Below are 27,650 nucleotides of genomic sequence, written 5' to 3'. Positions count from 1 at the left end.
TAATAATGTTTGCAGTTATTACCTATTTCACTGCATCTTTACCTGTCCTTTCGTTTTTATGTTTGATCTTTACTAATTGGTGTGCAAGATACAGGATTTTTAGTCTGGTTTTTTTTTGCTGTTGACTGTTGACTATTTCATGATACTACCTTTGACTATTTTGTGAAGAATTTTTTCATTTATTTATTTTGGTGTTTCTGACTGACTTGTGTGACCTTACTTCTTCATAAAATGTGTTCCTAAAGAGCATGCATGATAGATTTCTCTTATAAGTAGGTTCTATCATCAGAAAGTTAAGAAATGTACATATAATCCCTCATTGTACCATAGTTTTTAGAGACAATGTTTGATAAAACATTTCCAGCATTTTGCACATACTCAAACTGTTTCGTCACAGTTCAGTGTTAATTGCTGGTTTAACTCCAATGATTTGCTGTTTGTATATATTGCAAGATGACCACATAATAAGTCTAGTTAAATTTTCTCACCATACATACCTATAAATTCTTTCTCATATAATGAGAACATTTAAGGTCTACTCTGTTAACAATTTCATATATTAAGTACAGTATTAACTAATAGTCATCATGCTATAAATTATAATCCCCTATACTTATTTATAATAAATGGAAGATTATGCCTTTGACACCCTTAATCCATCCCCCAGCCACCATCAGATATGAAATGTAGAGGAAGGGAGAGAGAATCTTAAGCAGGTTTCGTGCCCATCATGGAGCCCAACATGGGGCTCGGTCTCATGACCATGAAATCATGACCTGACCCGAAATCAAGAGTTGTACGCTTAACCAGCTGAGCCACCCAGGAACTCCTGATTTACGTTTCTTGATGCTTACTGTTGTTGAGCACCTTTTCATATATGTACAAGTTGACCATATTTAGGTCTTCTTTGAAAAAAGGTCTGTTTAGTTTCTCTAATCATTTTTTTTAATTGCATTATTTTTTGCTATTTAGTTACAGGAGTTCTTTATAAATTTTGGATGTTAACCCCTTATCCAGATACATAATTTACAAATATTTTTTTTCCCATTCAGTAGGTTGCGTTTTCATTTTGTTGACCATTTCCTTTGCTGTTAAGATTTTTAGTTTGAAATAGTCCCACTTGTTACTTTTGCTTCTGTTGCTTTTGCTCCAGAATACCATTGCCAAGACTGAGGTCAAGAAGTTCACGGGCTCTGTTTTATTCTAGGAATTTCAGGCCTTATGTTCAACTTTTTAATCCATTTGAGTACGTTTTTGTGTATGATGTAAAGATAGTGGTCCAGTTTTGTTTTTTTGCATGTGGCTATCCAGTTTTCCCAAAACCATTTGTTGAAAAGACTGTCCTTTCCCCCATTGTATATTCTTGGCTCCTTTATCATAAATTGACCATGTATGGATAGGTTTACTTCTGGGCTCTCTGTTCCTTTGAACTCTGTGTCTATTTCTTATTTTTTTACTTTTTTAAATATTTACTTATTTTGGGGGTGGGGGGAGAGAATGAGCAGGGGAGGGGCAGAGAGAGAGAGAGAGAGAGAGAGAGAGAGAGAATCCGAAGCAGGCTCTGTACTATGCAGGGCTTGATCCCACAAACAATGAGATTATGACCTGAGCCAAAATCAAAAGTCATATGCTTAACTGTCTGAGCCACCCAGATGCCCCAGGACTCTGTGTCTATTTTTATACCAGTACTATACTATTTTGATTACTATAGCCTTATAGTATAGTTTGAACTTAGGAAACGTTTTTTAAGATTGCTTTGGCTATTTGGGATATTTTCTGGTTCCACACAAATTTTTGGATTTTGTTCTGTTTCTTGGAAAAGTGCCATTTAGAATTTTGATAGTTTTATTGACTCTGTAGATTGCTTTGGTAATATGGACATTTAAACAATTTTTTCCAATAAATAAATGTGGAATATCTTCCCATTTATTTTTGTCTTCAGTTTCTTTCATTGGAGTTTTAACAATTTTCAGTTTAGAAGTTATTCACCTCCTTGGTTAAATTTATCCCTATTTTATTCTTTTTGATGAAATTGTTAATGAGATTGTTTTGTTGATTTCTCTTTCCAGCAGTATGTATGTATACTGTACGTATGTAACTGATATATAGAAACACAACAGCATTTTGTGTATTACCTTTATATCCTGCAACTTTACTGAATTTATTAATTGTAATCATTTTTTTAGTAGAGTCTTTAGGGTTTTCTATATAATGTCACAAATAGTGCAAATAGTGATAGTTTTACTTCTTCCTTTCTGATTTGGATGCCTTATTATTTCTTTTTCCTACCTAATTGCCCTGCTTAGGACTTCCAATACTATGTTGAATAAAAGTGGTAAGAGTGGGCAGCCTTTTCTTGTTGATGATCTTACAGGAAAAGCTTTTAGCTTTTCACTGTTGAGTTTGATATTAGCTGTGGGCTTGTCATATATGGCATTTATTATGTTATATTCCCTCTGTACCCACTTTTTGAGAGTTTTTGTAAATGTTGAATTTTGTCAAATGCTTTTTTCTGCATGTATTGACATGATCGTACAGTTTTTATTCTTAATTTTGTTAATGTGGAATATCTCATTAATTTTCAGATATTAAACCCTCCTTGCATCCCTGCAGTAAACCTCATCCCTGCAGTTTACCTGCAGTAAAGCAAATTTATATATTTAGGTGCTCCTGTGTTGGTGTCGTAAATATTTACAAATGTTATATTCTCTTGTTAGAGTGACCTTTTTATCATTAGTTAATGATTTGCCTCTTATTACAATCTTTGCCTTCAAGTCTGTTGTCTGATGTAAGTATAGCTTACCCCAGCTTTCTTTTGGTTTCCACTGAATGGAATATCTTTTGCAGTCTCTTCACTTTCAACTTTGTGTGTCTTTACTTCTGAAGGGAGTCTCTTCTAGGCAGCATATAGATGGGTCTTATTTTTTTCTTTCAGTCACTCTATGTATTGAGAATTTCATCTATTTACATTCAGATTAATTATCGATAGGTGTGTACTTATTGCCATTTTGCTACTTAATTTTCTGGCTGTTTTGTAGTTTTTCTATTCCTTCTCTGTCTTCCTTTGTGATTTGATGATTTTCTATAGTGGTATGCTTAAACTCCTTTATCTTTTATGTATCTACTGTCGGTTTTTGCTTAATGGTTATCATGAGGTTTACATTTTTTTTTTCAGTTTATTTATTTATTTTGAGAGGGAGAGAGCATGTGCACGAGCAGGGGAGGGGCAGAGAGAGAATCCCAAGGAGAGGCTGTGTGCTGAGATCATGACCTGAGCCAAAATCAAGAGTCAGACACCTAACCAACTGAGCCACCCAGGTGCCCCAATGAGGTTTATATTTAAAAGCTTAGATTTATAACCATTTGTTTTACGTTGATAACAGCTTAAGTCTGAATGCATTTTAAAGCTATACATTTTTACTCCCTGAAACATTTTATGTTTTTGATGTCACAATTTATATTTTTTTATCTTGTGTATCCCATAATAAATTACTGTAGTTGCGTTTTTGCAACGTTTGTCATTTAACTTTTATGCTACCTTTCTAGGTGATTAACTTGCTATCTTCACATTAGATTTTGAAAGTTATTGTGCATTTACCTTTACCAGTGAGGTTTATATTTCCATATGGTTTTCTGTTACTATTTGGCATCCTTTTTGTTCAGCTTAAAGAAGTCCCTTGACATTTCTTATAGGGCCAGTCTAGGACTGATGAATTCCTTCACCTTCTGCTTCTCTGGAAAACTGTTTCTCCTGCCATTCTGAATGATATCTTTGCCAGGTAGAGTATTCTTGGTTGGAGGTGTTTTTTCCTTCAGCACTTTGAGTGTATCATGCTACAGCTTTCTGGCCTGCAAAGTTTCTGCTGAAAAAAACTGCTGATAGTTGTGGTGGGGTGGTGGCGGTCCCTTATACATAACAAGTTGTTTTTCTTTTCCTGCTTTCAAGATTCTATCCTTGTCTTTAACTTTTGACATTTTAAACATGACATGTCTTGGTGTAGGTCTTTTTGAGTTGATATTACTTCAGACTTTCTGGAGCCCAACCTTCTGGGCTTCCTGAACCTTCCCTTCCTTCCCCAGGTTTTCCCTTTGTTTATCCATACTTCTGTGCTTAGTGAATATCTTTATGACTGCTGTTTTGATCTCTTCATTGGGTAAACAAACCACTTACCTCCATTTCATTAAGATCTCTTTCTGAGGTCTTATCTTGTTCTTTCCTCTTTGCAACATATTCCTGTTTCTTCATTTTCCTCACTCTGTATTGGTTTCTCTGCCTTAGGTAAAACAGCCAACTTTCCAGGTCTTGAAGGAATGGTCTCTTGTAGGAAGTGAACCTTATTGTTCAGCGCTTCCCTACCTCTTGGTTTTCTCTCAAACTTTTTTGATATTCCAAGCAGCCTATTTTACTTTTAGTGGCTCCTAGCATTTAGGGGTGTACCAAGAACTGTCAGTGTCCCTAAGGGGAGGATCTCAGTCAGCACCTACATTCAGACTGATTGGAAGCCTCAGGCAACAGCTTTTAAGGTATGCAAAATATATAGTCATAACCAGAAGTCCCACTGTCTGCCAGAACCAGGTAAACTAGAGGTGTCCCCTGGGTGGCAGCCATAAAAATCAGGGTGCCAAGAACGTGTACAAGTATCTTTCCGGGGGATCCTGGCACTCTGGAAGAATGCAGAGGGATAGTGCAATAATGCCCGCTGGTCTCCGTCTCCAAGAGTATCTCAGTAAGCCCCTGTATATTAAATTAAAAGTCTGGGGCTGAGGTTCCAGGCCAAGCAAATAAGCCTTTTTCACAGAAAGACTTGGGTTAGGTTTCATTCTGTTAGTGCAATGCCCTCATGGTGGTAGCTGGCTAAGAACTGTATCTCCAGTTTTTACTGTCAGGTGGGACCTGGAAATTAAAGCTCCACTGGATAGGCAATTAGGGGGGACATCCACTGGCTAGCAGCCATAAAAACTGAGACCACCAGATTAAGAACTGGGGTGTGAGATGTGTGGGCAAGCTTTCTTCTGGAAATGCTGTGCCCTGGAGCACAGCAGAAGGAGAGTGCAAAGATAGCACCCACCTTCTGAGGTCTCTAGAGAGTTATAACCAGCTCTTAGATGTGTTTAATGAGAAACCTTCCCCCTTGGTCTGCAGCAGTGAAGATAAGCTAATGGGCCTTTTTTACAGAAAGACTGGATACTGCAGTTTTTTGCCTCTGTGCTTTGGCCTTGGGGATGGTAGCCAGTTAACTCTTTGTCCTGTACGGGCTTATGGGACCTGCAGGTATAAACCCCCACTAGCTGCCAGAGCCAGGTGCCCTAGAGGTCTCCCCTGGATGGGAGCCACAAAAATTGGGGCACCAGATGGGGGTACAACTCCTTTCTGAGAGGTACCAGTGCTCTGGAGTGAGGCAGACGGAGAATGTAAAGTTGATACCCGCTGGTGTCTGTCCCTTGAGAATATTACAGTGTGTCTCTAAATGAGTGTTAAAATGAGCCTCTTTTACAGAAAATCTGGGTACTTTGCAGTCAGCTGCCTCTGTGACTGGTGAGTCTGTGCCCCATGGCCCTTTACTAACAGTTGCTCAATTCAAGCTCCCTTGGCTTTCAAACATCGAAGTTTTGGAGGCTCATCTCTCAAGTGCAGGTCTCAAAAGGTGCGGTGCCTGATGTGGGGTTAAACCCGTCATTCCTCAGGGAGTAACTCAGTGTTTCAGGTTCCCTCCTGATTATAGGTGACCATAACAGGGGTACGGTTTATAGTGAGATTATGCCTGCCTGCTTTGGTATGGGTTTTTGTCCCAGAGGAGATTGTTCCATACATAGCTATAGATTCAGTGTGTCCATGTGAGGAGGTGAGTTCAGGATCTTTCTACGTTGCCATCTTGAACTGAATCTCCTAAATATCTTGTCTTCGTCTCAGTTGGGTTAAATTTGAGACCAAAGTTTGGTCTTTGAGACCAGAGACCAAAGTTTCTTTTTACAGTTTTCTGCTATTAGACATTTTGCATAAATATGCAAAGATTGTCTGAAGTAAAAATGTATAAACATTGCTGTTTGTGTATAAGTGGAATGGGTATAAATGGAATAGCTCCAACGAATTAATAAGTACATCTTTGTAAAGGCAGAATTGGCTTGTGAGTGTATTGTATCAAAATCAAGGTCTACCTGGTCAAATGTGTATTTTCTTGGTATACCCAGGGGGGTACCAGTTGGCTTGTCATTGGAAGAAGGAAACAAAGGAGGCTATAATATTTCAGATGTTCACTGCTACATCCATTCTAGGAATCAAATAGTACTTTATCAACAATTTGTACTTCTTTCTGCAGTGTTTACTCCAAGTTCTCTCTTGATTTCATTTTTCATGACTTTGGCTGTACATGGAAAGGTCAGTATATGTCCTTATAGTTTTAGGAAACAATACTGTAAGAAAAAGGTCAGAACTCTATATTGTAAATGACAGATTTTTCAAAATAGAAGTTCCCTGAAAGAAATGGGAATCAGGGTTAGAATTTAGCATTTTGAAAATAAAATAGTGAATGAATATATGCAGCAGCACAAAAGAGAAATACTAAATTTGAAATTTGAGAAAGGAAAGTAATAAGATGTGGTCACTTGAGTAAAACTCAAGTCAGAATTCAAATACAGTTGATGAGTTATTTTTGCTTCTCTCTAGATCTGTACTATACAAAATATTAGCCCCTGGCCACCTAGTAGTTATTGAGCATTTGAAATTGTAGCTTGTCTGAATTGAGATGTACTATGAGTGTGAAATACACAACCAGATTTTGCAGTCTTAGAATAAAAAATATAAAATACGTTAACACTTTTGTATGGATTTTTATGAGATAATAGTTTTTATATGTTTGGTTAAATAAATATATTACTAAGACTCCTTTTTCCTGTTTTTATTTTTAATGTGACTGCTAGAAAATTCAAAATTACATATGTGGTTTGTAGTAATCTGTAGTGATCAAATTAAACAGGCTTGAGCAATCAAAAGGTGATAGGATCTTTTTAAAAATTAAATTACAGTGAGTTTCTAAGATCAGTTGAGATGGTATTCATCATATACTGCTTAAAACAGAAAATTAAAATAGCTGAAAAAAGTATTTGCAACTTATAGATAAATAAAGCCATCAAGACTGGAAGCAGAGGAGTTGCAAAGAGGAAATAATTCTAAGTTAATGTCATTATGAAAGCTAGTACAAAAGGCATGTATCTGATACACTAATTCTTTCCAAAAGATATTAAGGATGAGATCAGAAGTTCAGAGGAAGGAAATACATTTAGAAAGAATGTATTTAGAAATACATTTAGAAAGGAAATACTATTTAGATAAAAAGTATCTAAGCCTATGGTTCTCAAGCTTTTTGGTCTCAGGATCCCTTTACGTTCTTACGTTCCCTGGGGTATCAATTTCTAATAGTTGGTCAAATTTGATATAGTGCAAAAAAATTTAAGCTATACAATTTTGCTACTATGGCCACCATAACAAAGTACCACAGACTGGGTGACTTAAACAATGGAAATTTATAGTCTCAATTCTGGAGGCTAGAAGTCAGAGATCTTGGTGTTAGCGTGTTTAGATTGTTCTGAAGCCTCTCTCCTTGGCTTGTAGATAGCTGTCTTCCTTAGTCTTCACATGGTCCTCCCCCTGCATGTGTTTGTTTCCTAATGTCTTGTAACACCAGTCATATTGGATTAAGACGCACCCTAATGACTCAGTTTAACTACCCTTTTAAAGGTTCTGTCTCCAAATACGTCACATTCTGAGGTACTGTGGGGTTAGGACTTAAACATATGACTTTGGGAGGGATATAGCTTAGCCCATAAAAATATCCTTCACTTAGATTTTAGCACTTATTAACATTTTGTCACATTTATTTTTTCTTTGTTTTTCTGCCTCCGTTTTGCTAAAATATTTAGGAACAGTTGCACATGCCATGTCCCTTCATCCCTAATATCTCACATGTGCACTAAAGATGAAGGCATTTTCTTATATAAGCACAATACAAGTCAGGAAATTTAACTTTGATATAATACTTTTATCTAACATAGTTCATAGCAATTTTTTTTCCCTGATTTGGAAACCTATTGCACTTAGTTGTGATGTCTCTTTAGTTTCCTTTAATTTGGAACATCCAGTTACCCAGTCTTTATGTTGTTGACTTTATTTTGTACCTTTTATGGACTGTCTCCAATAATTCCTCAAGATCAGATTCACTGGCTACATTTTTGCCAGGAATACCACATAAATGACATTTCCTTTTTAGTGTCTAACATGAAGGAGAACTTCATGGCAATTTTCCGTACTATTATGGCATGAAATTTAATTGGGTGGTATTCACCTGGTTTCCCTCCCAAGTTATCATCTTCCCCTTTGAATTAATAAGTACTTTGTGTGAAATGAAAATAGAAACACAAAGGTTCAAAATCTTTGGGATGCAGGAAAAGCCGTTCTAAGGGAGATGTTTATAGTGATACAGGCCTATCTCAGGAAACAAGAAAAATATCAAACAATCTCACCTTGCAACTAAAAGAACAAGAAAAAGAAAAAGCCCAAAGTTAGTAGAAGGAAAGTAATAAAGAATAGAGCAGAAACAATTAAAATAGAGAATAAAAAAAAGACCAATGAAACAAAAAGCTCGTTCTTTGAAAAGATAAAATTGATAAACCTTTAGCCAAAATCATCAAGAAAAAAAAGAGGACTCAAATAAATAATCTGAAATTAAAGAGAGGTTAAAACTGACACCACAGAAATAGAAAGGACTGAGATGATGGCAAAAAATTATTTGCCAACAAATTGAATAACCTAGCAAATGGGTAAATTCTTAGAAATATACAATCTTCCAAGATTGAATCAGAAAGAAAAAAATCTGAACAGACTAATAACTAGTAGTGAAATTGAATCATTAATCAAAAAACTCCCCAAAAACCAAAGTCCAGGAATGGATGGCTTCAAAAGGTAAAATCTACCAAAAATTTAAAGAAAAAGTAATACTTACTCTTTGCAAACTTCCAAATTATAGAAGAGGAAGGAATGTTTACAAATTTCATTCCATAAGGCTAACATTACCCTGATACCAAAACCAGGCAAAGACACTTAAAGAAAATTAGACCAATATCTCTGATGAATATAGATGCAAAAATCCTCAACAAAATATTAGCAAATCAAATTGAACAATACCTTAAAAGGATCATTCACCATGATCAAGTGGGATTTATTCCAGAAATGCAAGAATGGCTTATTATCTACAAATCTGTCAACATGAGATAAATCATATCAACAAAATGAATAAAAATGCTAAGATCATCTTAATAGATGCAGAAAAAGCTGTTGACAAAATTTAGCATCCATTCATGATAAAAAATTTCAATGAAGTTTGGTATAGAGGGAACATAACAGAGTAAATGTCATATATGACAGGGCCACAGCTAACATACTCAAACTGAAAATTTTCCTTTAAGATCAGGAATAAGACAAGGATGCCCACTCTTGCCACTTTTATTCAGCATAGTACTGAGAATTCTAGCTGCAGCAGTCAGACAAGAAAAAGAAAGAAAAAGTCATCCAAATTGATAAGGAAGAAGTAAAAGTTAGTAATTCCACTACTGATATTTACCCAGAGAAAGCAAAAACACTAATTCAAAAAGATAAATGCACCGCTATGTTCATTGCATTATTTTTTACAATAGCCAAGATACGAAAGCAACCCAAGTGTCCATCGATAGAAGAATGGACAAAGAAGATGTGGTATATGAATACACACACACACACACACACACACACACACACTGGAATATTTCTCAGCTATAAAAAAGGGTGAAATCTTGAAATCTTGGGGGTACCTGAGTGGCTCAGTTGGTTGAGCATCCACCTCTTGATTTCGGTTCAGGTCATGATTCCAAGATTGTGAAATTGAACTTTGTGCTGAACATGTAGTCTGCTTAAGATTCTCTTCCTCTCCCTTTTCCCCTCTTTCCCCACTTGTGGTCTCTCTCTAAAATAAAAATTTTTAAAAAGGTGCCTAGGTGGCTCAGTTGAGCATCCAACCTTGTCTCAGGTCATGATTTCATGGTTCATGAATTCAAGTCCTGCATCAGGCTCTGCACTGACAGTGTGGAGCCTGCTTGGGATTCTCGCTCTCCCCTTCTCTCTGCCACCACTCCCTTGCTTGCTCTTTCTCTAAATAAACTTTAAAAAATCTTAGAAAAAGGATAAAATTTGGCCATTTTTTGACAATGTGGATGGACATTGGTAGAGGGTATGTGAAGTAAGTCAGACAGAAAAACAAATACCATACGATTTCGTTTATATGTAGAATATATAATATATAATAAGTAAAAAGCAAAACAAGATCTGTAAATACAGAGAACAAACTGGTGAAAAGGGGAGGGGTGGCCAAAATAGGTGAAAGGGAGTGGAAGAAACAGGTCTAGTTAATAAAAGAATAAATCATGGGGATGGAAGGTACAGGTATAAGGAATATAGTCCATGCTATTGTAATAACACTGTATGGTGACAGATGGTAGCCACACTTGTGGTAGACATAGCATAACATAAAGACTTGTTAAGTCACTATGTTGTTCACCTCAAGCTAATAGAACATTAGATGTTAAACTGTACTTCAATTAAAAAAAAAAAAGGTAAAACTCTCACCAAAATAATAAAATACCTAGGAATAAATGTAACTAAAGAGGTGAAAGACCTGTACTCTAAAAACTATAGAACACTGATGAAAGAAATTGAAGAAAACACAAAGAAATGGAAATATACACCATGCTTATAGATTGGAAGAATTTAGATTGTTAAAATGTCCATAATACTCAAAGTAATCTAGATATTCAGTGAAATACCTATCAAAGTACCAATAGCATTTTTCTTACAGAACTAGAACAAAAAAATCCTGAAATTTGTATGATTCACAAAATACTACTAATAGCCCAGGTATTCTTGAGAAAGAACAAAGCTAGAGGTGTCACAATCCCAGATTTCAAACTATGCTACACAAAGCCATAGTAATCAAAACAGTATGGTACTGGCACAAAAATAGATACATAAATTAGTAGAACAGAATAGAGAGTCCAGAAATAAACCCAAGCTGATCTTGTCAATTAATACATGACAAATTATATGACAAATAGGGAATATGTATATTCTCTATACAATGGGGAAAATTAATAAATGGTGCTGGGAAAACTACATTGTAAAAGAATGAAACTAGACCATTTTTTTTACACCATACACAAAAAACTCAAAATGAATTAAACATGTAAATATAAGATCTGAAGCCATTCAACTCCCAAAAGAAAACATAGGCAGTAAAGGCTTATGTATCAGCCTTAGCAATATTTTCCTCAATCTGTCTCCTCAGGCAAGAGAAACAATAGCAAAAGTAAACAATTGGGAGTACATCAAACTAAAAATCTTTTGCATGGCAAAGGAAATCATCAGCGAAATGAAAGGTCACTTACTGAGTTGGAGAAGATATTTGTAAATGATATATCCAATAAGGGATTGATATCCAAAATATATAAAGAGCTCCTAGAACCCAACACCAAAAAACTAATGTTTTAAAAACTGGGCAGAGGACCTGAACATTTTTCTAAAGAAAACACACAGACGACTAAGGTACCTATGAAACAACCTCATGAACCAAGCTCTGCTACCTTCAGACTTTTCTTCTACAGCTTCTTTACCTCTCTCAGCCTTCAAAGAATTGCAGAGAGTTAAGAGTCTCCCTAGGCTTTGGCTTCAGGGAATGCTGAGGCCGGTTTCATCTTCTATCTGTACCACTAAAACTTTCTATCAGTTAAGGTTGCTTTGCTTTCTTATCACTGGTATGTTCACTTGAGTACCACTTTTAATTTCCTTCAAGAACTTTTCCTTTGCATTCACAACTTGGCTAACCATTTGGGGCAAGAGGCCTAGCTTTTGGCCTTTCTCAGCCTTTAAGATGCCTTACTATTAATTAAGTTCATCTTGTATGGGTGAGGTTTGTGGCACCCCAGAACAATTACAATAGTTAACATCAAAGATCACCAATCACAGATGATGATAACAAATACAGTAATAATAAAAAAGTTTGACATGTTAAGAATTACCAAAAGGTGACTTAAGAGACACTGAGCAAATGCTGTTGGAAAAATGGCGCCAATAGACTTGCTCAGCACAGGGTTGCCACAAACTTTCGTTGTAAAAACAAAAAGAGTTGCATCTGTGAAGCACAAAACGAGCTATGCTGTACTGTATGCCATATTCAAAGAGAACTTTCTCCAGTGTTAATAAAAAGAAATGATGCATCAATAATTTATACCTTTCCTGTAGAACTTACCTCATTTCCTTTTATGTTCTTTGAGATGACTCTGGGTAAGATACTTAGCCCCTATCTTATTCTATAAATATGATGATAATAATAGTACTTATTTCACAATTATTATAATGAGTAAAATATATTTCAAGCCACCTACACAGGGGTTGGCACTTAGAAAGACCTTAGTAAATGCAAATATCCTTTATTACCATTCTAGGCATCTTCTATACATTCTGCCTTAAATATTATAGTCATCCCAAATTAAACAAATGAAATGAGCAACGTTAATGGGGAAAACACGGCAACTTTAGAGTGATCTTCATGGAGGTCATAAAGCATTTAAACAATTTTATGCCTGAGAAATTTGTGAATAGCTATTAAAAAAAACCTGACTCTGTGTTAATCTAGCATATTTAATTTAGAGACAAATTTCTAAAATCTTGCACCATTTCAAAAATAAGAAATGCAAAATTCATTATTCTGTTTGTCATTGTATTGCCAAATAAATTATATTTTATCTATAATTCTAACTGTAGGCCCATCACTTTCAATTTTATACTTTCCTATAATGCACATATTTCAGTAGTTTGTAGATCTGCCGATAAAAAGTGAACAAGTTATTCTTGAAATAAGCTTTGGATGCTTTAAATATACTCAAAACCAAGTTTCTGGAAGTTTTAAAATCAAGATTAACTAGTCTGATGATACTAACTGCAAATAATAGTATACTGTAAGACAAAACATACCCTTTAGATGAAGTAAATAATTTAGAATTCTTCTCTGTGTAGTAAGAGATTGTATAATATTCATTTTACTTAATAAATTCCAGCCTGCCTAGTATTCCCCAAGGTAAGTAGGTCATGCCACTAAAAAAAAAAAAAAAAAATGCCACTAAAAGATGTTTGATCCCTCCTCAGTTGGTCAGTGGCCATGATAGGAAAATAGGCTTATAATTCTATTCAAAGGTTGCAAACTAAGAGTAGCTAAAGGAATTGTGTATAAACGGTGATTTAGGATAACACCTAAAAAAGTCTGGTTTCACTTTCTCATGATAGTAGTAGAATCTCTTGATAATTATTTATGCTTTTCAATATTTTATTTAAATCTAATTTAGTTAACATATAGTGTAATAATTGTATCAGGAGAAAAATTTAGTGATCCACCACTTAAATACAACACCCAGTGCTCATCCCAAGTGCCTTCCCTAATGCCCATCACCCATTTAGCCCATCCTCCCTACTCAGTATTCCTCTAGCAACCTCAGTTTGTTTTCTGTATTTAGGAGTCTCTTATGGTTTGCCTTCCTCTCTTTTATTTTTTCTTCCCTTCCCCTGTGTTCATTTGTTTTGTTTCTTAAATTCCACATATGAGTGAAATCATATATTTGTCTTTCTCTGATTGACTTATTTCACTTATCATAATATACTCAGTTCCATCCACATTGTTGCAGATGGCAAGATTTCAATTCTTTTTGATCGCTGAGTAATATTCCATTGTATGCTTTTTCCTACTTTTTCTTGCCTTACTTCAATAGCTTGGATTTCCAGCATGATACTGACTAGGAGTAATGAGGGCAAATACCCTTTCCTCTTAGCAGTCTTAGTGGGGAGGAGCATTTTGTCTTTTACCATAAAGTACAGTGTTAATTCTAGGTTCCTCAGGGAGGCAGTTGCCTTTAATTTCTAGTTTGCCAAGCATTTTTATCATAAATGGAGGCTAAAATATTTTTCTTCGGTCTGTTGGTAATGCTGAATTTCACTGATTGATAATTTGAATGATGAATCAGCCCTGAATTCCCAAGACACACTATATTTGGTCATGATGTATTATCCTTTTTACTTATTACTGGATTTGATTTACTAATATTTTACTGAGATTTTTTGCATTACATTCATCAGGAATAATAGTTTCTCTTTTCTTGTCATATCTTTGGCTCTCAGAGTAATGCTGGCCTCATAAAATAAGTTGAGAGTTGTTCCTTTCTTTTGTTTCCTGGAACAGTTTGATATTGTTTCTTTGGTAAAACACACCAGTGAAGCATTCTAGGTCTGGAGATTTCTTTGTTGGAAGGTTTTTAACAATAAATTCAATCCTGTTAACAGATACAGGACTACTGAGGTTATCTATTTCTCCTTGAGTGAAATGTAATGCTTGTCTTTCAAGGAATTTAACTTAAATTATCAAATATATGAAAGAGTTGCTCATACTACTTCATTTTTTCTTTTCTAATATAACCTGTAATGCTATAAAATTCCCTCTAAACATTGTTTTAGTTGCATCTCACATGTACTATGCTTCATTTTCATTCAGTACAAAATTTCCTAATCTCCTTTGTGAGGTCCACTATGACTCATGGGTTATTCAGAAACATGTTGTTTAATTTCCAGATTATTTGTGGATTTTCCAAATTTTTCTTTTTTACTAATATCTAATTTTTTAAAATGTTTATTTATTTTGAGAGAGCATGTGTGAGTGGGGAAGGGCTGAGAGAGAAGGAAAGAGAACCTCAAGCATGCCCTGCACTGTCAGTACAGAGTCTGATGTGGGGCTTGAACTCATGAACTGAGAGATTGTGACCTGGGTGAAAATCAAGAGTCAGATGCTTAAGCAACTGAGCCACCCAAGTGCCCCTACTAATATCTAATTTAATTCTGTTATGCTCAGAGAACATTGTGTTTATGATTCTTATTTTTTAAATGTGTTTTTTATAGGACAGAATATGGTCTATTTTGGTGAATGTTCCATATCTCTTCTAGGATTCCAATCAGATGTGTGTTAGACTGTTTAATATTGCCTGACAGCATTTAGATGCCTAGTTTTTTGTTTTTAATCCCTGCCCCATCCCCCACTTTGGTTTAGGTTCTACTAATTTTTAATAACCTATTTTCAAAGTCACTAATTCTTTTTCCATAGAGTATACTGATGAGTTTGTTGAAGCCTTTTTCTCTTGCTGTGTTTTTTTTCCCCTAGGATTTTTTTTTTCACCCTTTGCAGTTTCTCTCTGCTCTAATTCTGCATTTATTTATGTACATAACTCATCTCTTCCATTAAACTCTTTAAAATCCCATAGTTATTTTAAGTTCCTTGTCTTGTAGTTCCAAAATATAGATCATCTGAATCTGGTTACCTGGTCTGCTTTGTTTCTTGACAGTGGGATGTTTTTACTTTCTTCATTTTTTTGTGCCTTACAATTTTTGATTGAATACTGGATGTGAGAGCAGTAGAGACTGAGTAAATAGTATTTATGCCTGGGAGTGGACATACTTCTGCTGGGTCATTAATGTGGGTGGTTATGACAGGAGAGTTGTAAAAAGGCTGATCTAACCTTGAGTTTTGTTGTTATGGTTACCCTCAGTGCATCCCTCGCTTCAAATTCCCCTAGTGTTAAGTTACACTCTGGTGGAGGCTGAGTTGATGGAAGATTTTCCCCAACTCTCCTAATTTGCCCTAAGCTTTGGGCTTTCACTGTACATCTGCCTCTCAGAGAGAATCTCTCTATGCTCTTACTCCTTCTCTAGTGGTAGACTGCTGTTGTCACTTACTTGGTGCTTCCCAGCCTGATTGGGGGGTGGGGGGTGTTGCACGGATGAGGGGTTCAGACTCTTGGCTCAGCCTCAGTCCTGGGCCATGTGTTCTTGGGTTTCAGGGCTTGGGACTTTTTAGTGATACTGTCCTTCCTCTAGAAAATTTGTAATAGTCTAGGCCCAGGATGATTTAATTTCTCCTCCAGGCACAGAGATGGTGTTTTTAAAAATTTTAATTTTTTTTCGCCTCATCTGCAACAGGTCGTCTTCTGAGCCGTTGGGATGCTAAGATTTAATGCTCTCTCCCAATGGTTTAAGACTTTTGACACTTACAGAAAAAAATCCAAGAAGGACATTCTGATTTTTCCACAGAGAAAGACACTTCCTTCCTAAAACTCGGTACCATCAGAGCAGCTCCCTTTCTCCTGGTCTTTTTTGCTAGGAACTGGTCAAGGATCATAAGAAAATGTGTAAATCCAAAGAATTCTATACTTGCTGTCCCACACTAGGCTTTTGGCAATTTGTTAGTTGAATTCTCAATTATGCAGTTCTTTCTTCTTTCTATGCTCAGATGGAACAGTTCTCCTAGCCCATCTCCTTGGTGACACCTGGTTTTCCTCAGATTTCAAGCTAGTTGGTTTCCTTGTAACCTCAGCTCTCTGATGAATTTTTTAAAAGTAATGATTCTACAAATTACCCAGCCTTTTCTTGTTACATTTGGAGTGACATTATTTCTAGCTTTCTTCATCCTAGGCAGAATCTGGAATTCCTTTGCTTACTATCAATAAACATGCCTAAAAAGCCTAGAACTTCAACTTATAATCAGTAAATTAGTGATGGTTCATTATTCACAAGAGGTTCCATATACACAAGTAGGCAAATTGTGTACTGTAAAACTCCATTCCTCTGACCTATGCTAAAAAAAAAAAAATCAAGGGTGGGCATCTCAGAGGCAACCGTCTTTTATCCAAGATTAAAGTGTTTTCTTGAACAGGTGCTTCCCATACTGGATGCTGGCTGGCCAAAACAATAAAATAATCTTGTTTGGGAAGTCTAAATGCCAAAATGAACAATAAACACAATTATTCAGCCAACAGAAGGGCAAAAGACATACCCAGAGAGAATAAAGTAAGTAGAAACCATGGTAGGAGGTAGAAAGTGACTGAGGTGGATACAGGTATGAGTAGCAGAAGGAAAGAAGATGGTGATATGATCACAATGAGACCACAGTGAAGTACAGAACAAGGGACATTTGGTTCTCAAGAGATAAGTAGATTACATGTTCATCAAAACTAGGTACTATTTTCTAAACAACATTCCACTTCTCCTTTAGACCTGACTTGCCAGTGCATTTGTTTGTAGAATGACCCAGTTCTTCATGAGATCTGATTGTTTCCACTGTTCCCTATGATCTTCACATATGTTCACGTTAAACATCCACCTCAAGATAATTCCAGAGGTTTTCTCTGTTCCCTGCAAACTCTAAAAATCCACACTACATAATTTTACCCAAAAGCAAAACAAATCAGTATTAAGGTTACAAACTAAAGTAACTAGTTTTGCTAAGTGAATTAAGTAAATGAAATGAAGTGTGATAACTAAAAACGTACACTTAAAATCAAGTGCACTTTTGTATGATCCTATAGAAAAAAAAGCATCAACATAAGAAAATGCAGAAAAACAAAAATATCTGAAGCAGACAAAATGGGGAAAGTGAAACATTATCCATTTACCTGGCATGGGCAAATAACTTGTAAGAGTCAAGAGTAAGATGCTCTAAGTTTCCCTGGATAGTCAGGAACAGGTACCACAAAGCCCACGGTCACAATTTGGTATCCAAGAGCAAAATGGGACAGCAAATAAGAAAGAAGGAAAGGATGGCTGCTTTGGGCAAATGCTGACAAAAGAAGTAGCCCCCAATAGCTTATTAGCAGTGGAAGGAAGGAACAAAAACAAACCACGCATAACCAGAAAATACGTTTTTAAAATGGAGAAGGCTGAGGTTACTTAGTGTAGTGTTAAAGAACTCTACTCATTTCAGATGTCTCTAAGGGTATTATCATAGACATATACATTAATGTTTACCCTGATGACATTCAACCATCAATAAAATGTTACTTTCTCTTCAGAATGTTCTATGTAAGATGCACAAATAATAAATTTTAGCAAGATTTCATTTTAAAAAGGCTTGAAACATAGTCTTAGCACCTAGAAGAACTCATTTACACTAGACAATTTACTAATTTGGAAAACTCATTCTTTGCTAATGCCAAATTTATTGCCTTAAAAAAAAATCCTAAACCCATAAACTGGCCAATAAAATACAATTCCACATTCCTTCTATTTTCATGTTTATTAAAGAAAAGATTGTGTTTATCTTTAAAGTACTAGTGAAAACGACAATTAGAGTAAAATATTCTCTAGAGAAAATTTTGAAATGCATTTCAAGTAGTCAATTGATACTTTTTTTTTCTTTGTAGAACACTTAGCAATTAAAGACTTTTGAAGATTAAATGTCAAAGTAAAGACATTTAAAGAACCTCTAATAACTGCTATTGCCAAATTAAATTAAAAATGAGTATCAAGAAAAAGATTCTGTCTGTTCAGAAACAGAGTATTTTTATGAGGCCAGACTGAAAAGTTAATGACCTGAAACTTTAATTCCAAAGCTTATTATTGAATTCAGAATTCAAGCATTCTGTACATAGAATAAATTGCTAAAATTTACACTGTTCTTACTATGCATTAAGTATTGGGTTGATATGCATCTACAACTGTATAAAGAAAAACAATTCCCTGGGTTTCTTCTTTACTCTCACAATGCTACCACACAGAACATTACTGATACCAGATGTGTGGGTTTTCCACACATCAAGTAGTTTTCTGAGACTAGTAGGATATCCTACACAATCTACTTGCAGGTAGTGTCACATCCCACAGGCTGAGGCCTCACTCCCGCAAGACTCTCCCAAACTCCCACTTCAGCTGCCAGTCACAAATCCCAGGTTCATCTATACCTGTGACTGGCCATACATCAGGGTTTCAACAACCCTCTCCTTGGGTTCTATAGTTTGCCAAGACAGTTAACAAAATGCACATTGACCAGTTTATTATAAAAAATACAATAAAGGATTATAATGAACATCCAGATGAAAGAGATGCATAATGCAAACTATAGAGGAAGGTCACAAAACCTCCATTCCCTCACCAGACATGCCATCTTCCTAGTACTTCCATGTGTTCAGCAACTCAGAAGCTCTATGAAGCCTGTACTTTTGGGACTTTTGTGAAGGTTTCATCACACAGGCATGATCAGTCATGATCCTATCCTAAAGGTTGGGAGGTGGAGCTGAAAGTTCCAAGCTCCTAATCATGGTGTGGTCTTTCTGGCAAACACCCCCTATCCTGAAGCCATCCAGGAGCCCACCAAGAGTCATCTCGTTAGAACAAAAGACACTCCTATAACTTAGAGTCAAATACCAAGGGGTTAGGAGCTATGTGTCAGGAACCTGGATCAAAGATCAAATATTACAACAAAAGATGTTCCTAGTGTTCTTCTCACTTAGGAAATTATAAGAGTTTCAGAAACTGTGTGCCAGGACCCAGAGGCAGAACACAATATATACATATTTTCTATTATTTTACCAACTACCTTATTTAATCTTCACTACTTAAGAATTAGGAATATGATCCCATTTTATAGAAGAGGAAGCTCAAACTTAAGAGGTGAAGAGATTTAAGTTAGGAAGCTAGTAAGTGGCAACTGGGATTTCAGTTCAGATGTGCTTCCAAACCCATGTTCTTAATCACCACCACAGCATGTTCTCCCAAAGCCCATTTTATTTTATTTTTTAAGTGTATTGATTTATTTTGAGATACAGCATAAGTGGGGGAGGGACAGAGAGAGGAGGAGAACCCCAAGCAGGCTCCGTGTGCCAGCGTAGAGCCCTGTGCAAATCAAAACCACAGGGAATCATCACCTCACACCAGTGAGAATGGCCAGTATGAAAAAGAAGTAAGTGTTGGTGAGGATGTGGAGAAAAGGGAACGCTTTTGCACTCCTTGTTGGAATGTACATTGGTGAAACCATTATGCAAAATACAAGAATGGAGGTTCCTCAAAAAATTAGAAATAGAAATAACCACATAATCCAGTTATTCCACTTTTGGGTATTTATTCAAAGGAAGTAAAAACACAAAATCAAAAAAAGTACTAACCCCCATGCTTATGGTAGCATTATTTATGATAGTCAAGAGCCAACATAGGAGAACAATATGTGTACATTGATGGATCAATGGATTTTAAAAATATGTATATACATACAATGGGATACTTTTTATCCATGAAAAAGAAGGAAATCTTGCCATTTGTGACAACATAGATGCATTTTGATGGCATTATGCTAAGTGAAATAAGTCAGACAAATATATGATCTCATATATGGAATCTCTAAAAACAAAACAAATGAACAAACAACAATAGATTCCTAAATACAGAGAACTGATGATTGACAGAGGGAATGGGGGTTAGAAGATAGACAAAATAGGTGAAGGGGATTAAGAAGTACACACAGGGATCAAAAGTACAGCATAGGGAATAATATAGTCAATCAAATTATAACAACTTTGGTGACTTTTGTAACTAATCATGGTGAGCATTTTGTAATGTATATGATTGTTGGGTCACTGTGTCATATACCTAAAATTAATATTGTATTATATGTCAACTATGCTTCAATTAAAAATAAATAATAATAATTACTATAAAATGGGCTTTTGCAGGGGTGGGGGTGCCTACCTGGCTCAGTTGGTTAAGCATCCGATTCTTATTGGTTTCGCCTCAGGTCATGATCTCACAGTTCATGGGTCCAAGCCTGCCATGTTGGGCTCCATGCTGACAGTGTTGAGCCTTCTTGGGGTTCTCACCCTCTCTCCTCCCACCGACCCTCACCCCTCTCCCCCATTCACTCACTCTCAAAATAAACAAAAGAAAAATATTTTAATGGGATTTTGGGATGCCTAGGTGGCTCCTTTGGTTGAGGGTCCAGCTCTTGATTGCAGCTCAGGTCACAATCTCATAGTTTGGTGGGTTCAAGCCCCACATCAGACTCTGCACTGACAGTGCAGAGCCTGCTCGGGATTCTCTGTCTCCCTCTCTCTCTGCCCCTCCCTCCCACTCGTGCTCACTCTTTCTCTCAAAAATAAACAAAATGTAGTACTTTGACTCTAATGGAGATATGTATAAAGTAAGTGAGAGTGGAAGAGAAGAAATATTTAAGTCAGAATAAGGGGCCCATTTTTTTTTATCCCAAGAAAAACGTACCAGTTTTAAGTGTTTCAATGTTATATAAACAAAGCTGCAGTAAACATCGTTGTAGGTGTATTTACATAAAAAACATGTATAGTCTGTGAACACTGTCTGCTATCCTCTTCCTCTTCTGAGGAAGACAAAAGTTCTATCCCCAGGCACTGCTGGGGCAAAAGAAATTGGGTTGCTCTGTCACAGAATTCTCCTGTGACCAGGAGCCTATGCCTGCTCAGCTGTACCAATAAATCCTCTTCCTGGAGAGCCACTTCACAGTTTTCCCTACTGAATACAGGTCAGGTCTCTCTCATTGGAACCCAACATTTTATTCTCCAGTCTTCCCTGAAACTCATGAAAGCAATTCAATATTTATCAAGTACTATGCATGTTTTCTACATTTGATGTGATTTTTGTTGGTGTGGTATTTAGGCATTTTTAACTGATGATAACATTTCTAGACAGAATATCATTTCACCAATTTTCATTAAAAGAAGTATTCCTATAGGTAGAATTCAAATATGAATCTCAATCCGATGGTTTTGTATTAAAAATGAATTCCTTTAGTCATGAGTATTGCAATAAAAATTATTAGCATAGTAAACATTCTTGACATTGATACTGAAATTAAACAGTACATCAACTTAAATAATTTGTAAACAGATTTGAGTTTGATCTCAGCTTTGTGGTTTTTCTTTGTAGCCTAGAACAAGTTCTCAAACTCTCCATGTTCTTTTATCTCTTAAGTGCAGATAATAACAAGCGTGTTGATTGTTGAATATTTATAACATGCCTTGTATATATAGCACATGCTCATAAATCTTAGCTATCATTGTACTTAGTAATTGTTACAAGTTCCCATTTGTGAACTTCATATTTGTAATTCTGTGGTTTAAAAAGTATTCTGCCTATAAATGAGTGTTTTATATTGTGTTTTAAACTAGGATACTAAGAGTTAAGAGGCAGCATAGTGTAGTGGTTAGGAACATAGATGCTGGGTTCAGTCTCAGCTCCACAACTTATTACCAGGTTGACCTTGGGCAAGTGACTTTGCTGAACTTTAAAATGGATATAACAGTAGCACATTTCTCCCAGGGGCATTTCTGAAGAGGTAATCAAACTGCCTGTATAAACAGTTTAGAAAACTTGCTGACATATAGAGCTGTGTGTCAGTTATTGGCATCATCATTATTAATTTGTTGAGTAAATTATTTTTTGTCACTATTTTAGGTGAATCTTGGAAGCAACCAGTACCTTTTCTCTGTCATAGTGGATCCTAAAGAAATGCCCTGCTTCTGTTTACGCCATGATGTTGATGCCCTACTCTGGCAACCACACTCCAGCAAACAAGATGATATGTGGGAGCACATTGCAACTTTCAATGCTTTAGGTATAAAGCAAGCTCTTTGACAGCATTTTCCATTATGTCAGAAAGTAGGGTCATTTTTTTTTAAGTTCATTTCTTTTTTCTTTTTCTTTTTCTTTTTTTTTTTTAATTTGATCTGTCTTAATTACCTTTGGATTGATTTGTGCTGTATTTGGTTGCTTTTACTATAGTTGATGAATGTTAGTACTTTTGGAACAGAACCAATCTATTTTTATGCTTGTACAGAAGATCAGCACAGAATAGAAATCAAAGTGGTTATCTCACCACTTGATTCTTCTAATCAGTCATTTGTTTATTCCAAATAAGCTATGTGGTATTAGAATATGAACAGTGGGTTTGACAATACCCTACATGGAACTTGTATTCATGTTTCTTCAGAGTAATCATCAAAAACATAGAATTGCTCTAAGGAAATGCATTTTAAAACTAGGGCTTGAAAAATGTTAAGATACATAATTGTAGACTTACGCAATAATTGATTTTATGTCAAACTATATTAGTATTGTATGGGAGAAGTTTTTTTATATAAATTAGGCACAGTTACTGCTTTATTGAGTGATTATTTTAAACTGGGAACAGGAAGTAAAATTATATATTCTGAATACAACCTTAATTATAGAGGAGATTGGTCAATTATCCTTTATAGTTAATAATGTAGGCTGCTAAGCTGGTTAATTCAGACTCCAAATGGATTTTTATGACCTGAAATAAAGAGTTTTATTGAAAAATTTGAATATAAAATTTCTGGCCTCTATATAATTCCTCTTTTTTAATTCTGAATCTTTTTTCAGTAAGGAAATCTCTGTCACATAATTTTTATATGCTTAGATTCTCCATTTGTATCCCTAAGTCTGTTTAGAATTCTGCTTAAGTTAAATCAACATTACATTTGATATGTAGTCTCATTATATACATTGTTAATTTTCTCAAGGTTAGCCCAGAGAGCTAATTCTAAAATACTCAGATATCTACATCCTCTTCACTGTTTCCTCTTCAAACCCTGTTTAATGATAAAACCAATATTGATCTTCCTGTGCTCTACCTAGAGTTCCTTTGCTCGTTATTTGATGAGATCACTTTATGTTAGTATTCTGTTTTTATCCCACATGTTATAACATTCAGTAACCATGTCCCAGTCTGAAAATCCTAATTTATACTTCAGAACATAAATACCCTTTTAACCTGTAAAAATAATTTTTTTAAAAGACAAGAATAAGATTTTACAGAGTTTAATTAGTTTTCAAGGGATGTTCTAATTAAGTTTTTAAAATTAGATGCTTAAATTTTCATTCCAACTTGTAGTGATCTCAAGGTTCTACTTCTGGGAGCTGAAGTACAACAAAATCCTGTTACACTGTGGGCACTGGTGTATAAAAATACCACTAACATAATAGAAATAATAAGAGAATGCATTGTCACATTAGCATTTTTAGGCTTGGGGGCTATGTTATGAACACACTCCTGAAATAACTTTATAGTGGTATCCTATAAATATTTTCCCATTTATTTGATAAAAAAGATTCTGTAATGCCACATCTGTGATTGATGAGCTTAATTATTTGGCATTTAAAGATAGTTTGACATGTTTTTAGTCCTTTTGATTTTTAGATTTTTAGTGTCCTAATTATTCACAGAAATAAGGAACTATATTGTGTTTTTCTTAAAGAGATAAAACCCTACCTATTTTGTTCCTTAAGAATTAAAGCTCTATTTTGGCACCAATTGGGAGAAATTGTAAGTAGTCATTAACGGTTCAGAATTCAAACACTGTTGAATATTTATGGTGTATATTTTATTGAGGCATTTTAATTTATAATAAAAACTGGGAAATACTAAATGTGTAATCACATTTTCCTTCTTTTTAATATATGGGTTTTTATTTGTTTCATAACAGGCTACGTCCAAGCATCAAAGAGAGACAAAAAATTTTTTGCTTGTGCTCCAAACTACTCGTATGCAGCCCTGTGTGAGTGCCTTCGTCGAGTGTTCATCTACCGCCAGCCCACTCCCATGTCCACTGTACTTTACAACAGAAAGGAAGGCCGGCAAGTAGGGCAGGTTGCTAAGCAGCAAGTAGCAAGCCTAGAAACCAATGATCCTATTTTAGGCTTTCAAGCAACAAATGAGAGATTATTTGTTCTCACTACCAAAAACCTGTTTTTAATAAAAGTAAATACAGAGAATTGATCACCCCAACATGTTGGCTTTTCTGTACTGAGAAAAGTATTCAGTGGTAGCCAGAAAGCTTAGTAGTTATACTATAGCCTGTTAAGTTTTACTATGTTAAATAAATTATCTTATATGAATTTTTTATTTTTTAAAGGAAATTGGAAGTATATTCAAGAGATTATGATTCTATAAAAGCTATGGAATGAAGCTGCAAATTTAGAGAAAATTTACTTCTGTAAAAAATGTAAAGTATTAGAATGATTTTTTTAAAAACAGTCTGGAATTTCATCTTTTATATGAAAGATGTACAATTCAGTGTTTAAAAATAAAAATATTTATCACATACTCTTTGTTCATTGATAGTTTCTTCCTTCTGTACCTATAGAACTTTTGGATTACAGTTAAACTGTTGGTTCTTGTAAATACTCATTTAAGTGGACTGAATAGCTGAGGTAGAGGGGGGAAATAGAACAGAAGTACAGCAGGTCCAGTATTGTTAAAGTTTGCTGAAATACTAAGATTTGGGGTTTTTTTCCAAAAATTTTTTTCCATTTATTTAATTTTTATTCATTTGCTCTTCCAACAGGCATAGACAAAGAGAGATGATAAAGTTCCATAAAGTGTAGCTCTTAGCCATTGTTATACAACAAACCACCTCAAAACTCATTAAAACAAGACTGTTTGAAAATCTATGGTTCACTGATGTGGCTGTCTCTGTTCTGCATGGCTCCAGTAGGCTAGACTTGTCTTATTCCTGTGATAGAGCAGACATTGCAAGAGGGCAAGACTGATACACAAGAGCTTATCAAGCCTGTGTTTCCATCACATTTGCTCTTCTTCCATTGAACAAAGCAAGTCACATGGTCAAGTCTAGAGTCAGTGTGAGAGGGACTGCACAGGAATACAGCAGGAGGTATAATTCATTGGCACCATTTAATGTGACAGTCTGTCACACAAATTATGATTTATCCTGGTAGTTCTCCTTAAACTTCTACAGTCAAGAAAAATAACCCTGGGGCACCCAGATGGCTCAATCAAGTGTCCGACTTGAGCTCAGGTCATGATCTCACAGTTCTTGAGTCAAGTCCCACGTCGGGCTTTGTGCTGACAGCTTGAAACCTGGAGTCTGCATCAGATTCTGTGTCTCCCTCTCTCTCTGCCTCTCCCCTGCTCATGCTCTCTCTCTCAAAATAAACATTAAAAAAAAATAACCCTGTTTATACATTAAATATATTGTGTCATGAATTGTAGTTTTTCATTTCCTTGGATTTTTGGGGGTTTGCATTTACCTGGAAAATTGTTTACTTTGGAGGAAAAAGATGGATGCTACATAAAAAATTGGGGAAGTCCAGAGAACTGGTAATGAAAGCCAGAGTCCTAACAGTGCTCTTAGTATTTAGGAATGAGGTGGACTGGGTTTCGAGCATCATAAGGTCAGAACACAGAAAAACAAGACACAAAACTGTATTTCCAGAACTTTTCTGTGCTGTAGAACTTAATGACACCAAAGAGTATTGAGACAGTGAATTATTAAAAATTTTATTATGTGACAGGAGATTTAAATCTTTAAATTTTTCCCCAAGGATCATAAGTACCCTCTTAGGAAATATAAGAAAAATGCAGATTAATGTGCTCCTTAGTTAACCATATGGCTATGTGTGTATGTATGCATATACACACAAAGTTCCAGGTAGTAACAAATTTTCTTTTCTTCCTGTGATCTTTAACATAATGTTGAATTGGAAACTATCAGGATAAGTAGTCCTGATTTTTGCATCTTGACCTATCTTAAGAGAGTAATACATCCAGAGCAGTGATTCTAAGCTCTGATTTCTCGAAATGTTTTAAGAATCCCATAAGCCTATAAATCAACTGAAACAATTTTCTACACTTTAAAAAATAAACACACAAATAAGGCTCACCACAAGAGTCTCTTAATGATAGAGAACTATGGGTTGAAAGGGGGAGGTAGGTGAGAGATGGGCTGGATGAGTGATGGGTACTAAGGAGGGCACTTATGATGAGCACTATTGTATGCAAGTGATGAATCACTGAATTCTACTCCTGAAACCAATATTGTATGTTAACTAAAATTTAAAAAAATAATAAGGCATATGCTATAAGTCTATGGCATAATACAACTACCTCGTATTTTGTCGATTTTTATCGTAAATTATGAGCAGGAACTTATAGTAATAAAGTAGTACTTTATGTACTTTTCATATTAAGAGTCACTTAACAATATTCATTATTTCATACAAATCAAAACCACACTCAGATATCACCTCACGCCAAAGTGGCCAAAATGAACAAATCAGGAGACTATAGATGCTGGAGAGGATGTGGAGAAACGGGAACCCTCTTGCACTGTTGGTGGGAATGCAAATTGGTGCAGCCGCTCTGGAAAACAGTGTGGAGGTTCCTCAAAAAATTAAAAATAGACCTACCCTATGACCCAGCAATAGCACTGCTAGGAATTTACCCCAGGGATACAGGAGTACTGATGCATAGGGGCACTTGTACCCCAATGTTTATAGCAGCACTCTCAACAATAGCCAAATTATGGAAAGAGCCTAAATGTCCATCAACTGATGAATGGATAAAGAAATTGTGGTTTATATACACAATGGAGTACTACGTGGCAATGAGAAAGAATGAAATATGGCCCTTTGTAGCAACGTGGATGGAACTGGAGAGTGTGATGTTAAGTGAAATAAGCCATACAGAGAAAAACAGATACCCTATGTTTTTACTCTTATGTGGATCCTGAGAAACTTAACAGAAACCCATGGGGGAGGGGAAGGAAAAAAAGAGGTTAGAGTGGGGAGAGAGCCAAAGCATAAGAGGCTCTTAAAAACTGAGAACAAACTGAGGGTTGATGGGGGGTGGGAGGGAGGGGAGGGTGGGTGATGGGTATTGAGGAGGGCACCTTTTGGGATGAGCACTGGGTGTTGTATGGAAACC

General features: G+C 35.7%; 1 protein-coding gene across 1 annotated transcript in view; it reads left to right on the top strand.

The window, feature by feature from the left end:
- The window catches only part of NUDCD1 (NudC domain containing 1), a 77,809-nt gene extending 52,433 nt beyond the window's left edge, over nt 1-25,376 (top strand). Inside the window, exons 9-10 of the mRNA XM_011291445.4 lie at nt 22,361-22,520; nt 24,412-25,376. Of these exons, the coding sequence (XP_011289747.2) occupies nt 22,361-22,520; nt 24,412-24,704 (453 nt within the window). The 3' untranslated portion in view covers nt 24,705-25,376. The remainder of the gene's footprint in view (nt 1-22,360; nt 22,521-24,411) is intronic.
- Nucleotides 25,377-27,650: the final 2,274 nt, after the last annotated feature.

The sequence above is a fragment of the Felis catus genome, chromosome F2 (genome assembly GCF_018350175.1).
Source record: "Felis catus isolate Fca126 chromosome F2, F.catus_Fca126_mat1.0, whole genome shotgun sequence".
NCBI classification, from domain to species: Eukaryota; Metazoa; Chordata; class Mammalia; order Carnivora; family Felidae; genus Felis; species Felis catus.
The sequence above is the reverse complement of the archived record's forward strand: the minus strand, read 5'-3'. Positions and strand labels throughout refer to the sequence as shown.